This window comes from Numenius arquata, chromosome 26 (assembly GCF_964106895.1).
Source record: "Numenius arquata chromosome 26, bNumArq3.hap1.1, whole genome shotgun sequence".
Taxonomy (NCBI): domain Eukaryota; kingdom Metazoa; phylum Chordata; class Aves; order Charadriiformes; family Scolopacidae; genus Numenius; species Numenius arquata.
In genome coordinates, this window is record NC_133601.1 from 837,807 (window position 1) to 853,212 (window position 15,406).

The following is a 15,406-nucleotide window of genomic DNA, read 5'->3' on the forward strand; positions in this document are numbered from 1 at the left end:
GCGGTCAGGCCCCCGCGGGCGTCGACCAATCAACGGCCGCCCTGCGGGTACAGCCGGCGCGGCTTAAAAGGGCAAGCGCCAGTGCGGGCCCCGCCCGGCGGCGGGGCGGTTCCGGGGCGGCGGCGGCGGCACCGGCGCATGGCGGCGCTTCCGCTGGGGGCGGCGCGGCGGCACCATGAACTACATGCCCGGCACGGCCAGCCTCATCCAGGACATCGACAGTGAGTGCTCCGGGGCCTGCCCGCCCCGGACGGCTGCGGACCCCCCCTTCCCCGAGGGCGCCGTTCCCCGTGGGTGCTGCCCCCCCCCCCCCTCCCCGCCATGAGCGGTCGGACTCCCCGTTCCCTGTGGGAGCTGCTCTCCCGGTGGGCGGTTGGACGCCCCGTTCTCCATCCGTGCTGCCCCCTCCATGGGGCGGTCGGACTCCCCGTCCCCCGTGGGAGCTGCTCCCCAGGTTGGGGGGTCGGGCCCCTCCGTGCTCCGTAGGTGCTGCCCCCCCCGTAGGGCGGTCGGACCCCCCTCTTTCCCCGTGAGTCCTGCGCCCGGTGGGCACCGGTTCGGCGTGGGGGCTGCTGCGGGAGGCATCCTCGCTCCCCAGCACGCTGCTGGGGCAGTTACCCGCACATCACCGCGCTCCCCTCGCTCTGTGTTGCGGGGTGGGGGGTGTCGCTGCCCACGCGTGGCCGTGGCTGACCCCCCTTTCCCCCCCCGGTCTCCCTCTCCCGCAGAGAAGCACCTGGTCCTGCTGCGGGACGGCCGGACGCTCATCGGGTACCTGCGCAGCATCGACCAGTTCGGTAGGTCAGCGCCGGGGGGTTACTGGGGGGCTCTGGTGCCAGCCATGGCGGGGGGGCGGGGAGGAGAAGGAGGAGGAGACCCCCGCGGTGCCCGTTCGCGTGAGCCGGGCGATGCTCCAGCGTCCGTCAGGGCCGCGCTTCCCGGAGCAGCTCCCTTCCCAACCCGTGCAGAGGGAGGTTGGGTTTGGGGAGAGCTCCCCGGTCCCTGCCGACGAGGGGGGGCTGTGACCCCGTGGTGAGGGGCCCCCGCCCGCCGGTCCCGAGCACCTTCCCTTGGCTGGAACCGGCACGAGATTTAAAAGAAAGGGGTTTAGTTTGTGCGCAGAGCGACGGGATCGTAGATCGTATATTTTCGGAGCGTGTTTGTGTTGTGGATTAAACCCTGTCCCGCTGGACTTGGTCCTTCCCGGAGACCCCTCCCAGAATTGGCCGTTTCTCCCCCCCCTGCATCCAGCACGGACGCTCTGCCGCCTCTTTTTTGGGCACAAATATCCCGGGACACGCACACGGGTGATGTCTGTGCTCCCGGCCGAGTGCCGCGGTCCTTCCCCAGAACCCGCAGCACCGAGGATGCCGTCGTCTTCTCTGCTGCCGTCGGCACCTGGTGCCCGGGGGGGGGCTCGGGCCCCGGTGGTCTGGGCTCGCTGCCTGCTGGGGGGGGGGGAGGAGAGAGGCTGCCTCGCAGCACCTGAGCTGGCCCCGCTGCTCCCGAGGTGCCGCATCCATCGCTTTTCAGCCGGGATGATGGTCGGTGCCTTCGGTGGTCCGGGTTTTCTGCGCGGCTGAGGGGATGAGACGCTCCTCGTAGCTGGAAAACAGGGCAAAACGGGGATGATTTTCTCTCTCTCTCTTTCTCTCGATCGCTGCAGCAAACTTGGTGTTGCACCAGACTGTGGAGCGCATCCACGTGGGCAAGAAGTATGGGGACATCCCTCGAGGCATCTTTGTTGTGAGAGGGGAGAACGTTGTGCTGCTGGGGGAAATAGTAAGTAAGCGGCTCCCCCCGTCTGCCCCCCGCCTGCTCCCGCTCGGCACTGAGCTGGTGGGGTTTGTGGTGACGTGACTCCAAGCAGCAGAGCCGAGACGGAGCCGGGTGTCCGTCTGTCTGTCTGTGTGCTGTGAAATACGGTCACTGTGCCATCGGGGGGGCTGAAGTTTGAGCCCCCTCCCGGGGCCGGTTCAGGCTGAACCATCACGAAAAGGCTGCCGTGTACCCGAGGGTGGGGGCAGAGGTGCCGTCCCGCGGCTCCAGCTCCTCTGGGGTGATGTGACAAGCGGAGGGAGACGTGGGGAAGCCCTGATGCTGCTGGAGGGTGTCGTTAGCGGCCGGCTGTGGGGCTGTCACCTCCCTGCTGGCTCGGCCGCCGGGGACACCGTCCGGGATGGGCTCGGGAGGAGTCGAGCGCCGTCTCGCTTGCTGTTGGCTTCGGCCCTTTGGGCTGAGCTCAGCCCGGGAGCCGTCTCCTGTGGGCCGTGACCCAGGGGAGCCCGGGCATTCCCAGGACAAACCCCCGGGCTGCCTTCAAGAGAGAGCCCTGAGCCGGGGGGGCAGCCCCTGCCGTGGCTGGTCCCCACCTCGGGAAGCATCCTGCTCCAGTGACGTTGGCAAGAGCGACGGAGCACGTCATTGGTGCAGCGATGCCCACTGTCCCCAGGAGCACGAGGCGCTTGTGGGAAGCGCTCGGACATCACCGAAGCCCAAGCACACAACAGGGGGGGGTGTTAACATCCCGGTGGAGACGGGAGTGTGGATCTGCCCCAGGTTTTTGCCATCTCTGCTGGCTTTCAGCCCCTCCAGACCGGCCGCTGCTCGGCGGAGGTGACATCGCCTCAGCCCCGAGGTGCCCCATGGGGAGCGGTGCCCGGAGCCCCCCAGGAGCAGAGCTGTGGGGTCCTGGCGGTGGCTGAAGGGGCCGTTTCTCTTGCAGGACCTGGAGAAGGAGAGCGATACGCCTCTGCAGCAGGTCTCCATCGAGGAGATCCTGGAGGAGCAGCGTGTGGAGCAGCAGGCCAAGCAGGAGTCGGAGAAGCTGAAGGTGCAGGCGCTGAAGGAGCGAGGTCTCTCCGTCCCCCGGGCAGACACCCTGGACGAGTACTAGCCCTGCAGCCCCTCGGAGCCTCCCCCCGCGGCAGAGCGAGGGGTGCCCCGTGAGCCGCCCGCGCCGGGGCAGGTCTCTTGGGAAAAGGCGGTTTTTACGTTCAGGTTGTGTTTTCTGTGGCGCAGATAACTGTAAGAGAGAGAAGAGAGGAAAAAAAAAAAAAAGAAAGAAAAAAAGAATCATGCCTTTAGTTTCTCCTTGCGGAGAAGGAGAGAAGGCCGTCGGCTGCCCCAGAGGCGGCCGGGAGCGCTGGGGAGCGCCAGCGATTGTGTTTGGGAGGTGAATCGCTGGGTCCTTTGGGTTGGTTTGATTTTTTTTTTTTCCTCCTCCCGTGACTCTGGGTGAGAGTTTTCCTTGACGTGTAAATAAATCCTTGATCTCAACAGCGATGCTTTGGTCTGTGTCCGGGACCTGGTGGTTTTCCCCTCTCTTGGGGGCCACCACCCTCGTCCCAACGCTCGTCCCTGCCGGGTGCTGCGCAGGGGGGGAGACCCCCTGCCGTGGGGTGGGCTCGCTCCGAGGAAAAGCTTACGGATGTGGGGAGATCCCTCCCTGGGACGGGGAGCAGGACCCGGGTACCCCCCGCGCCCCAACAAGGGCTGGGCTCTCCCCAGCTGGGCTGCGGCTGCTCCCCTGCAGCTGAGCCCGCTAATTACCTGCTGATGAAGATCTGCCGCAGCTGGGGGGGCACCAGCAGGCCCCCCCCCCAGGCAGTGTCTCCTCGCCGTGGTGCTTTGGAGGAGCCGGCGTGGCTGCGGCAGGTAGGAGAGTCCTTCGCGTGGCGCTTGTCCCCGGGACGTTGGGTGACGGTAAGCGGCAGCGGTTGGCATTGGGGTGGCTTTGGGTGGCTGCCAGCCTGGGGGAGCTCCCGCACCGGGCGAGGGGGGGGTGCCCTGCGGAACCCCCCCGGCTCCTTTCCCCGCAAAGAGAAACACAGTTTGTTGTGTTTTTTTTTGGAGGGGGGAGCCAGGGGGGTTCCCACGAGTGGCTGTTCTCTTCCCAAGTCGCCCACTCCCTCGCAGGACGAGCCCCGCTCCCCGCCCCGTGCACCCAACAGGGTGCTGCCCCCCCCGGGAAACCAACAGAGAGGGCTGCCCGCCCTCCCCCCCCACCCCGGACTCCCCTGTGCCCCTTCTTGCTTTTGGGGAGAAACTGCCGCTTTCCCGGTTGCGTTCGCTCCCGTAGCCGGAGTCCGACGCCGAGAGTTTGGTGGAAGAAAAGGCGTAAACAAGGAAATGCAGTTTCTTGCTTTAATGAGGCGGGGGGGGGCGCGGGGGGGGGAAGGCTTTAGGGAGCGGGGGGCGGCTCCCGCAGCTGGAAAATCTCCGCCGGGAGGAAACGGCTTTTTTTGGGTTTCGTTGCTCTGCCCCTGTTGCTTTGCTGGGGGGGGGGGGGGAATGGGGCGGCGATGCCCGCGGGAGGGGGCTGCCCTCCCTGGCGGTGCGGGGTCTCGTTTCCCGGGGGAGGGGGAGGAGGATGAAGGCTGCTCCGCGGCCGGCAGTCCGGGGGTCGGTGCCCACCCCCCCTCGGGGGGAGTGCGGGGGCTGCAAGGAGCTGCTGCCGCCCGACCCCCAAACCGGGGGGGGGGGGACGGGACACCCCCACGGGGGGGTGGGGGGGGCGCTCCCGTGCGGCGGGGCGCGGCGCTGCCCCTTACATAAGCCCGTGACGCCAGGGGGCGGCCCGTGACGTCACGGCGGTGACGCACCCCCCCCGCCCTCCCCCCCCCCCCCCCCCCCGGAGGCGGCCGGTTGCGGCGGGAGGCGGCCGGACCGCCCCGCGCCGGGCATGGTGTGCGGGAGGGGGGGCTGCTCCGCCGCCCGCCGCCCCCCCCCCGCCGCGCCATGGAGCTGGAGAACATCGTGGCCAACACCGTCCTGCTCAAGGCCCGCGAAGGTACCGCCTTCCCCCCCCTCACCCCCCCCCGTCCCGGTGTCCCGTCCCGTCCCGGTCCCCGTTCCCACGCTGCATCCCGAGTCCCCTCCCCGCGCCCCCCCCCGCATCCCCCTCCCAACGGGCACCCTCGACCCCCCTGTGGGCACCCCGGTGGCCGGGTGGGCTCATCCCGGTTGGCATCGCCGAGCCCCCCCCCCCCTCCGGGAGGGGACAGCTGCTCCCCGCGGTGGGGGACGCGTCCGTCCGTCCGTCCGTCCCTCCCGCCCCGCAGACGACGCGGGGCACGGAATTTAAAAAGCAGTTTCGGTGCCGATTCCCCAAGTCCCGCCTGTGACGAGGCGCCCGGGGCTCGGGATGTGGGTCGGCCGAGAGCCCCTCGGTCCGTCCGTCCCTCGGTCCGTCCGTCTGTCCCTCCGCGCCAGCGGGACGTGTCTGGCGTGGACGGGGCTCGCCTGAGCAGAACTTTGCCGGTGCCAGGACGGCTCGGTGCAGGCCCGAGCGGAACGGGCGCTGCCGGGAAAAACACGGCCCTGCCGGTGCGGCGGCGCAGCCGGGGGGGGGTGCCGGTGCCGTCACCCCGCTTTGAGCCCCGCCGGCCGCTGGGGCGAGGCCTGGGGGGGGCCAAAGGCTTCAGGCCCCCGCGCCCCTCCAGGATCGGGGCTGGGCACGGGATCCCGGGGGAGCGCGGGCGCCTTTGTTTGCTTTTGGTTTTCCTTTGGAAAACCGGCGCCCTCGTCGCGAAACCTTTGTGACCGGAAAGCAACCGGCCCCGAGAGCCACCGGCGCAGCCCCGCGGGTGAGGTGGGGGACGGGGCAGCTTGGGAAGTCACCCCCTTATTTTTATTTTTTGCCAATCCTTGTCTTCCAAAGGTTTCCTTGCCCCCGTCGCGTTCCCTCCCAGCGGCACCGGAGACGCCGTGGGGACGGCTCGTGTGCAGGGCCGGAGAGGTGCCGGTGCCCTCACCGGGGGGGGGGAGAGGTTCCACGTCGGGGACTTGGGGCAGCCGAGCCATTGGCACCGGTGCTCCCTGCTGGGGGCTGGCCCCCGCTCCCGTCCCCAGGGATGCGCGACGGCCGCCCACGTGAGCCTCAAGCCTCGTCCCAACCGGGGGTTTTGGCCTGGGGGGCTCTGCCGCCCCGGGCGCCAAACGGGTTAATGTCGGTGTGCGACGGCTGCGAGAGGCGCCGGAAGCCGGGAAGCGGAGCGGGACGAGGGCTGTGTCCCGCTTCCCTCCCCGGTGGCGTGGGGAGGACGAGAGCTGCCTTGGCGGAAAGCTGAGCCCCCGCCGGCCATGGCTGGGGCGTCCCCACGCTTGGGGGTCATGGGTTGACCTCGTGCTGGGGGCTTGGCAGGGTCCGACCGCGACACCCCGGAGCAGCCATCGCATTTGGCCAAATGCCCCCATTCTCAGGGTGTGCTGGGGGGGCTCACACAATTCGTCCCCGAGCTGCTGCCGCCCACTGCAACCCTCCAAAGGACCTTGCCCTGCTGCAGGTCCCTCTGCTGTGGCCTCATGACCTTTCCTGTGGTGCACCTGGGGGCTTTTCCCCCCAAAAGGTGGTCTGGGGGAGCTGCTCCCCCCACCACGAGGGCTGCAGGAGGCTCTGTCCGGCCGGACTCCCTGGGCTTGGTGCCCAGCTCCCTGCGGGGGCCGCTGGAGATTTCGAGGGAGAGTGACGTCCCCGAGGGCTCCTAAAGCTCCGGGAGCCAAAAGGGCTTGTCTGCCCACGGAAGTGCCCGGGATAAAATCCCAGGAGCGTGCGGGCGCGGGGGAGATAAGAGGCGGTGAGTAAGGCTTTATGGCTCGCCGGGACGGGGGCAGCCGGGTCCACACCTCCCCGGGCATCGGTGCTGTCTCCGCACGCCGGTGGTGGGGGCCCTGGGGGGACACTCTCCCACCCGTCGCGGGGCTGTCGCTGCCGCCAGCAGCTGTGTTGGTGTAACACACCCCCCAGCGTGTGCTGTGCCGTTTGGTACGTGGGCTCCTTTCCGCCGAGGAACTGTTTTATTTCGCTTTCCGCAGCTTTTCTGGTTGCCGCGCTCGGGCTCGGCAGCGGCGGCGTCCTCATGGGGGGTTCACCTGGGGGGAGCAGGGCCGAGGGGAGCTCTGAGTTCTCGTTTTATCTTCCCTGCTGCGTCCCGTCCCGCTCCCCGGTGGGCAACTGGCTCTCGTTTGCACGGGCAGGGGGTGGGCAGCGGTGGGATGCCCCGGCATGGCCACTGGCCGCTCCCCACATGTCCCCCCCCTTCCCGATGCCCTGACCCTGCAGAGGATGCTACGGAAGAGGGGCTGGATGCCACCGGGATGTCCCCGTCACTGCCCTGCTGCCCAGCACCAAGGGGTCCGTGCTGGTGGGGGGGCTGGCTGTGCCTGGTCCCCCCCTGCAGCCCCATGCCGGGCCAGGAAGGGTTGCCAGCCCTTCGTGTGGCTCCTCCAGGATCCTGCTCCACCCTGGGAAGCCGAGGCAAGGGCAGGGCTGCTTCCGCAGGGGGCTGCAGGCAGCAGTGGGGACATGGGCTGGGGTGGTCCTGCCCCACGGTGGGCTCAGGGCTGGCACTTGCCCATCCCGTGGGTGTCCTGCCTGCGAGGAGGGACACGGATGTCTCCTTTTCTGGCCGGCGTGGAAAGCTGCCTGAGCTGCTGGGGCACGGGCGGCACCCCACTTCCCAAGTCCATGGCCGTGGGGTACAGTGTGATGCTCTGGGATGCGAAGGGGGAGCCGAATCCCTCCGGAGCAGCCGTGTGTGGCCGGAGCAGATTGAGCACTGGCCGGGGCTCCCCCCTGCCCGGGGAGGTTGAGCCGGCTCCGCACAAGGATTGTGTATATAATTTTTTTCCCCCCTTTTCCTGGAGCTCTTTGGGTCTCGCACAGGCTGTAGCTCCGTGTCCTGCTGGGTCCCACGTTTGGGCTTCCCTCGCTGCTGGGGTGGGAGAGGCAGGAGGTGGCCGGGGGTGCCGGGGAGGGAGCGGGACGGGGTTTGCTTTGCCTGAGCTCAGTGCGGGTGAAGGAGCAGGTCCCGCTCCGCGCCCCGCTCCCGCTTTGCCCCGGGGCTCGGCAGGAGCCAGGTGGCTCTGCCGCGGGTGGGTTTTGGTGCAGTTTCACCTGGGATGCACTGGGAATGGGATGTGCACCAGGACATGATGCTCTGCCCTGCTCGCCCTGGCTGTGCTGTGCCGGGAAAGCGGGCTGGGGAAGGAGGATGCTGTGGAGGCAAAACGCTTCTGACCTGAGCCTCCCCGTGCGCTCAGCTCCCCCGTGTGCTCCCCAGCCTTTTCCCGGCGGCACCGTCCCATCCCGCAGCGAGCTCTGGCAGAGCCCGGCTGAGAGTGCATCCCCGGGGGAGATGTGTTGGGGTGTGGGCGATGAGCCTTAATTTATCTTTATTGTCGCAGCGAACAAGTTGGAATTTGGAAGGGGCACTGTACAGCGTCGGGCGGCGCCGGGGGCTGGCACCTGCGGAGCCTGTGGGAGAGGCAGGGAGGGAATTGCGTGGGCAGTGTCTCGCTGAGCCCGGCCACGAAGCCGTGGCCCCTGAGCATCCCAGCGAGGTCGGGGCTGCCTGGGCCACCCATCGGATGGCTCTCACAGCGGGAAGCTGGGCATCACCCCTTTGCCGGGCACCCAGGGGGCTCCAGCCTGGGCACCATGGGGCGAGGGGAGCGGCTGCTCCTCTTCCTCAGGCACCGAGGATGCTGTGCTGCCGGTGTCAGGGTGAGCAGGGTGCCCGGGGACCTGCTCCGTCCCGCCGCCGAGGCTGCTCCGCTGGCTGGCGCGGGGCTATTCCTGCCGGAGGAAGCGAGCCCATGACGGCAGGAAGCTCTGCCCGGCCGAAACGCCGGCCCCGCCGGAGCCCAGCACCGCGGCGTCCCGTGGGCTCGCCTCGGCGTCACCGGGGCCGGCGGCAGGCAGTGCTGGCCGGCCACCAGCTCGGAGCCGCGCTGATGTCAGGTCCCTGCAGAGATGACTTCACGAGCCAAGCATTCACCCGGGAGGAGCGGCCGCTGCTGCGGGTCCATCCCTCTGCCCCCTCCTCGTCCCTGGGGAGTCCCCGTCCCCGAGGGGGCAGAGGCCGGGCTGCTGCAGCCCCACGGGCAGGACGAGGGGCTCAGAGGGGAGATAAGGAAACCAGATGTTTATGGGAGGGAGCGATGCGGGGCCGTGGCATTGTTCGGGGAGGAAGCCTGCACCCACCGGGCTCAGCCTCCCCCGGCGCCGGGCGATGCCAAAAGGGATCCCGTTCCTGCCCTGGAGTGAGACTGGGAGCGGTGACCGGGTGGGGATCCCCTCGGCTGTTGGGGACGAGGGTCCCCTCAGGGGTCAGAGGGGTCAGCCTCTGCAGGGCTGGCAGCGTGTTTTCCCACGTGGCTTTAGAGTTGCCCAAAGCCCCAACGCTGGCGTGTGTGAGCGATGGGTTTTGGGGACCAGCAGTGGTGGGATGGGGGGGAACCCCAAACCGGGTGGCTCTGCAGGACTGGGCAGGGGGTCTGCCGCACCATTCCCCCTGTCACCAGCTGGGCTGGGGAAACGATGCCCATCCTGCCAACGTGACCCCTTCTTCTCCCTCTCCCCGGCTGCAGGAGGTGGCGGCAAGCGGAAAGGCAGGAGCAAGAAGTGGAGGGAGATCCTCCGATTCCCCCACATCAGCCAGTGCGATGAGCTGCGGAAGAGCCTGGGTGAGTCGGGGAGGGCACCGGGAACCGGCAGAAGGGGCTCCCGGGTCCCGGCATGGCACTGGGGCCGCGGTGTGTGCTCAGCACGGTGCGTGGCACGTCCCGCCTTCCCTTGCAGAGCCAGAGTACGGCAGCCTGTGCCAGAAGCAGCCCATCGGCCGGCTGCTCTTCCGGCAGTTCTGCGAGACGCGGCCGGAGCTCCTGCGCTGCATCCGCTTCCTGGACGCCGTGGTGAGGGACCCCACGGGATGCCACCCCACCCACCCTGCCCGGGGACCCTGACTTTTTCCCGGGATGGGGCTGGTGGCGGGGTTTTGCCGAGTTCCCGCAGCAGGTCTGCAGCCTGAGCCCCGGGGCAGCGGGGTACCCTGTGGAGCGGTACCCGGGGGACTGCGGGGGAGGCAGAGACCACCCCATCCCAGTGCGCTGTGGGTTTCTCTCTGGATGGTGCTGGAGGAAGGGGGGGGGTCTCCGTCCCAGCAAGCTCAGAATGATGCTGGGGAGCCCACCCCACCCTGTTGCGAGGTTTACCCCAGTGCCAGGAGATGCTGGGGATGGGGAACTCGAGCCCCATCAGATGATCCATGTGTCCCACTGCTGCAGGGTCAGCAGTGGGTCCTACAGGGCTTTCCAGGGCTGCGGGGGGCTTGGGGGGAGCAGCCGGAGTCCCCTGAACATGCAGAGACCCCGCAGCTGGGGGGGCTGCTGAAGGGAAAAATAACAACCTGTTTGTGCCAGCTCTTGGGCTCTCACCAGACATTTTTCCCCCGTTTTTGAGTAACTAGAGCTGCCCGGGCTGCAGTGGGCTGGGATCTGGCTGCCCACCCCCCGTCCCCTCCCCTGCCCGCTGTGGGGAGCCGTATGGGAGACCCCCGAGGGCTGCCAGCACCCCTGAGAGCCCCCGGTGTGGGCAGCTGCCCATGGGGCGGGTGCAGACAGATCCCTCTTCCCACGGGGGGGGGCACAGGGCAGAGCCGTGCCCTGTCTGCAGCCCCCTCCTCTCCCCCCGGGCATCCCAGGCGGACTACGAGCTCTCCCCGGATGAGAAGCGGAAGGAGATGGGGGAGGAGATCATCCGCCGGTTCCTCAAGCAGGAGGTGAGTCCTGGAGCGGGGGGGGGGCTTTCTTTACCCCCCTCCAGGCAGCCCAGAGCAGGATGGGTTGAGGATGGGATGGGAGCAGGGGCAGCGGTGGGGGTTCTTTTTCTGGCCGTGGAGCAGTGTCCCCTCTCTCTGGGCATCCCAGTGGCATCCATCGCCCAGCTGGGATCTGGGGGGGGGGGGGGAGGAGGGGGGGCACGGGTGTGCATCCCTCTGCTCCCCTCGCAGTCCCCGGATTTCCTGCCTGAGGTGGGGCAGCCCCACGCCAGCCGGTGCCTGCAGGACCTGCAGAAGAGCCCCTGCAAGGACCTCTTCAGCAGCTGCCTGCGGTGAGTGTCCTGCCCCGGGGAGGGGCACCGGGGGGGGGGGGGGGGCTGCGGGTGACACCGACCCTCCCCTCTCCCCCCGCAGCCCCCTGCACGAGTACCTGAGCGGGGACCCCTTCGCCGACTACCGGGACAGCATGTATTTTGACCGGTTCCTGCAGTGGAAGTACCTGGAGAGGTGAGTGGGGAAGGGTCTGGGGGGGTCAGAGAGGTCTTGCGGGGGGACATCCAGGGGGTGACACCCCCAGGGCTGTGTGTTTCAGGCAGTCGGTCACCAAGGACACGTTTCGGCAGTACCGGATCCTGGGCAAGGGTGGTTTCGGAGAGGTACGGCCATGGCGGGGGGGACAGGGGGTGATGGGGGGCTGGTGGGGGCTCACCCTGATGCTGTACCACCCCCCCTGGCCAGGTGTGCGCCTGCCAGGTGAGAGCCACGGGGAAGATGTACGCCTGCAAGAAGCTGGAGAAGAAGCGGATCAAGAAGCGGAAAGGGGAGGCCATGGCCCTGAACGAGAAGCAGATCCTGGAGAAGGTCAACAGCCGGTTCGTGGTGCGTGCGGTGGTCTCCTGGGGGGGTTGGGGAGCCGGGGAGAGGGTCCAGGACTGGTGCTGACGGCCCGGGGGGGCACACAGGTGAGCCTGGCGTACGCCTACGAGACGAAGGATGCTCTTTGCCTGGTGCTGACCATCATGAACGGCGGTGACCTCAAGTTCCACATCTACAACATGGGCAACCCCGGCTTCGAGGACGAGCGCGTGGTCTTCTACGCAGCGGAGATCTGCTGTGGTCTCCAGCACCTGCACCAGGAGGGCATCGTCTACCGGTGAGACTGGCGTGGGCACGGGGCGGCCGCAGGGGACCCGCTCTGTGCTGAGCCATCCGTCCGTCTGTCCCTGCAGGGACCTGAAGCCGGAGAACATCCTGCTGGATGACGATGGTGAGGAGGGAGCTGCTGGGTCTGGCGCTGCCTGTGCTCTTGGCTTTGGGGATGGGTCTCTCTGTGCCTCCTGGGGGGTCTCTGGCTGTGTTTTGGGGAGGATCTGCAGGGATGTGGGGTGGCCCTTCCCTTGGATGATGCTCTCCATCTGGGGCACTTTCCCTGGGATGATGCCCTGAATCCCCTCCCTGCCCCAGGCCACATCAGGATCTCTGACCTGGGGCTGGCTATCAAGATCCCCGAGGGCGAGACCATCCGTGGCCGCGTGGGCACCGTCGGCTATATGGGTGAGCATGGGGGCTGTGCCCTGGCCCGGGGGTCTCGGTGCCGTGGCGTGCCGGGTCGCTGATGGGCTTGGGGGCCGTGCCTCGTAGCCCCGGAGGTGATCAACAACGAGCGCTACACCTTCAGCCCCGACTGGTGGGGCCTGGGCTGCCTGGTGTACGAGATGATCGAGGGGCAGTCGCCCTTCCGTGCCCGCAAGGAGCGGGTGAAGCGGGAGGAGGTGGAGAAGCGGGTGCAGGAGGACCAGGAGCCCTACTCGGACAAGTTCAGCGAGGATGCCCAAGCCATCTGCAAGATGGTGAGCTGGGGAGCGGCTGGTTGCCCCCCATGGGGGACAGGGATGGCTCCGTGCCCCAGCCATGACCACCCGTCCCCCTCCCCAGCTCCTGGCCAAGGACCCCAAGCAGCGGCTGGGCTGTGGGGCTGAGGGGGCGGCCGAGGTGAAGCGCCATCCCTTCTTCAGGAGCATCAACTTCAAGCGCCTGGAGGCCGGCATCATGACCCCCTCCTTCGTGCCGGACGTAAGGGCAGGGCAGTGGTGGGCTCCCGCGGCAGGGGGGGGTATGACCCCCACTCCCCCCCACTGACAGCTCTCGGGGTCCCCGCAGCCCCGGGCGGTTTATTGCAAGGACGTGCTGGACATCGAGCAGTTCTCCACAGTGAAGGGCGTCAACCTGGACCAAACCGACAACGATTTCTACGCCAAGTTCGCCACCGGCAGCGTCCCCATCCCCTGGCAGAACGAGGTACGGGGCGGGCACGGGGCTCTGGGGGGGTCCCACCCTGCTGTAGCACCGCTGGGGCTGCCCGTGCCCATCACCCCCGGTGACCAGCCCCCCTGCAGATGATCGAGACCGAGTGCTTCAAGGACCTCAACGTGTTCGGACCCAGCGGGACCCGCTCCCCAGACCTGGACTGGAGGCAGCTGCCCGAGCCCCCCAAGCGCAGCCTCCTGCAGAGGCTCTTCCGACGCCACGTAAGAGATTGGGGGGGTATTTTTCGGGAGGGAGGTGCCTCGGGGTCTCCCCAACACCCCTCCGGCTCACCACATGCCGTCTCTCTGTCTGTCCCTTGCAGCCGGCCGACTACACCATCGGCACCACCATCCACCCCCCGGCCCCCGCCGCCGTGAACTCGCACCCTCCCCCAGCCAACGCTGCCTGCCGAGCCCCGGCACCCTCCTGACCCCTCTCGCCGTCCCGGGGGAGCCCCCAGCCCCACCATTGCCCTCTCAGGGTTATCTGGGACCCGGGGTCCCCAGGGATGCTGGCAGGGACCGACACTGCCGCCGGCGTGGGCAGGGAGCGATGGAGGGGCAGGAGCGGGGTCTGCCCGACCCCAACCCTGGCAGCCCCCCGGCCCCTTTGTTCTCGGGGGTTCCTGCAGGACCACCCTCGTCCACCCCCCCCAGGTGCTGCCGGGGGAAGGGGCCAGGGCAGGGACCTATTTTTGCTGCGTTTGAGCCCGTTATCTTATCGCTGGCTCGGTGCGTGACCTCTGCGGGCGTGGGGGGGGGGCTGCGGGTTTATCTGCGCTCTGCAAATAGCAACAAAGGCAGCCTTGGAGTGGGGGGACACCCCTGGCTCTCCCCGGCCCTCCCACCGCAGGAGGGATGGGGTCACCCCGACAGAGCCCCCTCCCCGGGTGCACGCAGCCTCCCCCCTCCTGCTCCGGCCACCGCAGCATGAAACGGGCTCAGAAAAGGGAATTTTCTCCAACGGGGGTGGGCGCGGGGGCTCCCTCCGACCCCAGGGCAGCCTCGGGGTGTCCCGGGGATGGGTGTGCGAGGGACAGACAGTGCACGTGGGTGTGCAAGGGACAGTGCCCATGAGCCGGGGGGGGGTGTGTGCTGCGGGTGCCCGGGCCCCCCTGTGCCTTTGGGCCCCGGTGAATCTCTGCCTTTGGTTTACATTCGAACGGGTTTTTTGTACATTTGTAAACTGTTGTAAATATTTGTACGTCGAGCGCCTGGATGTATATTTTTAAGCTAAAAGCTGCAAACGGAGCTGCCTGGTGACTTTGTGCGGGGACGTGGGGGGGTGTTTTGTGGGGGACGGGGGCTCAGTGGGGCTGTTTTTCCTCCCTCAGCATTTTCTCCCTCCTCCTGCCCCCTGGGACGTGGGTGCGGGGGTGCTGGGTGTTTGTCCCAGAGCGGGGCCGTGCCACCTCCCCGGGTGTCCCCTCCCTTGGTTGTGCACCCCCCCTTGTCCCCAGCCCCCCCCCAGCCCGGCTCAGTATCGCCATCTGAGGGTCCGGGCAGGTCCGAGCTGTGGTCGGGGCCAAATCCTGCCCCGAGAAGGTGAGCGGTGCCGGAGCACACACGGGCTCAGCTGGACAGACCGGCCACGCTCCCTCCTGTCCTGATGGAGAGGCACCGTCCTGGTGCCCGAGGTAGGTGCTGGGACCTGAATCCTGTCCCTGGTGCCATCCCTGGTGCCGTGGTACCATTCCTGGTGCCATCCCAGTGCCACGGGAGGGCTGCCGTCCCTTTTCCTCGCAGGGTCGACGGACACAGCGGGCAACCCAGCAGCAGGCGACAGCGTGGGACCCCTGGGGGACGTCTGGAGGAGATGTCAAGGTGACATCGGGAGCTGGTGAGGGCTTTGGGGGGGGGGTGTGTGTCCCAATTCACCAGACCCTCCTGATGGTCCTGGGTACCTTTTTGGCACAGCTTCCCGCCAGGCTGCGGGTCTCGGCGTGTGGTTCCGGGGTGTTGACCTCGTGCACCATGGCGCAGTGTGACTGTCCCTGTGTCCCCTCCCAGGGGGCTCGTGCTCCTCCAGCCCCCCCATCCCGGAGCCGCAGGGGTGGCTCTGCCCCGGGCTGTTTTGGTTCTTCTCACAAACAACAGCGTGTCCTTGTGCCGAGGCCTTGTGCCTGGCAGCGCCTGCTCCCTCTGGGATAACAGCGGTCCCGGATGGATCACGGCTGGGGGGTCTCCCTGCTGCCCCCCATCCCCAGGGTGCTCCGGCTGCGTCCCCAGCAGGGCAGGGTGAGGGGTGCGGGGGGGCTGGGAGGGTCTCACCCGCTCTCCCCGGGCACCCCTGGGTGCTCAGCATGTGTTTGGCACGAGCTGCGGGGTTGGGAGCTCCCGGCAGCGGCTTAGGGATTTCAGCCCCCCCCCCCCCCCCCCCCAGTTTTTCCTCCCCCTGCTGTGCAGGTGTGTGGGGAGCAGGTGGATGAAGCCCTGCCAGGGGGAGAGCTGTGGTGGGACCCCAGGAAGGATGGGAGTCCCAGTTTGCAGCACCCCAGCAAGCAGGGATTTCCCAGTAAATGTTTGGGAAGGGGATGG

At 68.1% G+C, this 15,406-nt stretch overlaps 2 protein-coding genes across 3 annotated transcripts; both read left to right on the forward strand.

The window, feature by feature from the left end:
- Nucleotides 1-100: 100 nt before the first annotated feature.
- LSM1 (LSM1 homolog, mRNA degradation associated) lies at nucleotides 101-3,282 on the forward strand. The gene is made up of 4 exons (XM_074164340.1): nucleotides 101-221; nucleotides 729-797; nucleotides 1,667-1,782; nucleotides 2,726-3,282. Exons 1-4 carry the CDS (start codon nucleotides 176-178, stop codon nucleotides 2,894-2,896), a joined length of 402 nt encoding a protein of 133 aa, XP_074020441.1. The 5' UTR covers nucleotides 101-175; the 3' UTR covers nucleotides 2,897-3,282.
- Nucleotides 3,283-4,740: 1,458 nt separating this feature from the next.
- Nucleotides 4,741-13,299, forward strand: LOC141475659 (G protein-coupled receptor kinase 5-like). 2 transcript variants are annotated; one of them, XM_074164107.1, is made up of 16 exons: nucleotides 4,741-4,792; nucleotides 9,373-9,468; nucleotides 9,584-9,696; nucleotides 10,485-10,562; nucleotides 10,794-10,894; nucleotides 10,977-11,069; nucleotides 11,155-11,218; nucleotides 11,301-11,441; nucleotides 11,525-11,715; nucleotides 11,792-11,829; nucleotides 12,027-12,116; nucleotides 12,204-12,412; nucleotides 12,498-12,635; nucleotides 12,723-12,860; nucleotides 12,959-13,090; nucleotides 13,192-13,299. In XM_074164107.1, exons 1-16 carry the CDS (start codon nucleotides 4,741-4,743, stop codon nucleotides 13,297-13,299), a joined length of 1,782 nt encoding a protein of 593 aa, XP_074020208.1. The 2 variants fall into 2 exon arrangements, with proteins under 2 accessions (XP_074020208.1, XP_074020207.1); XM_074164106.1 differs by having other exon boundaries at nucleotides 9,584-9,693; nucleotides 10,440-10,562; nucleotides 11,140-11,218.
- The last annotated feature ends 2,107 nt before the right edge of the window (nucleotides 13,300-15,406 follow it).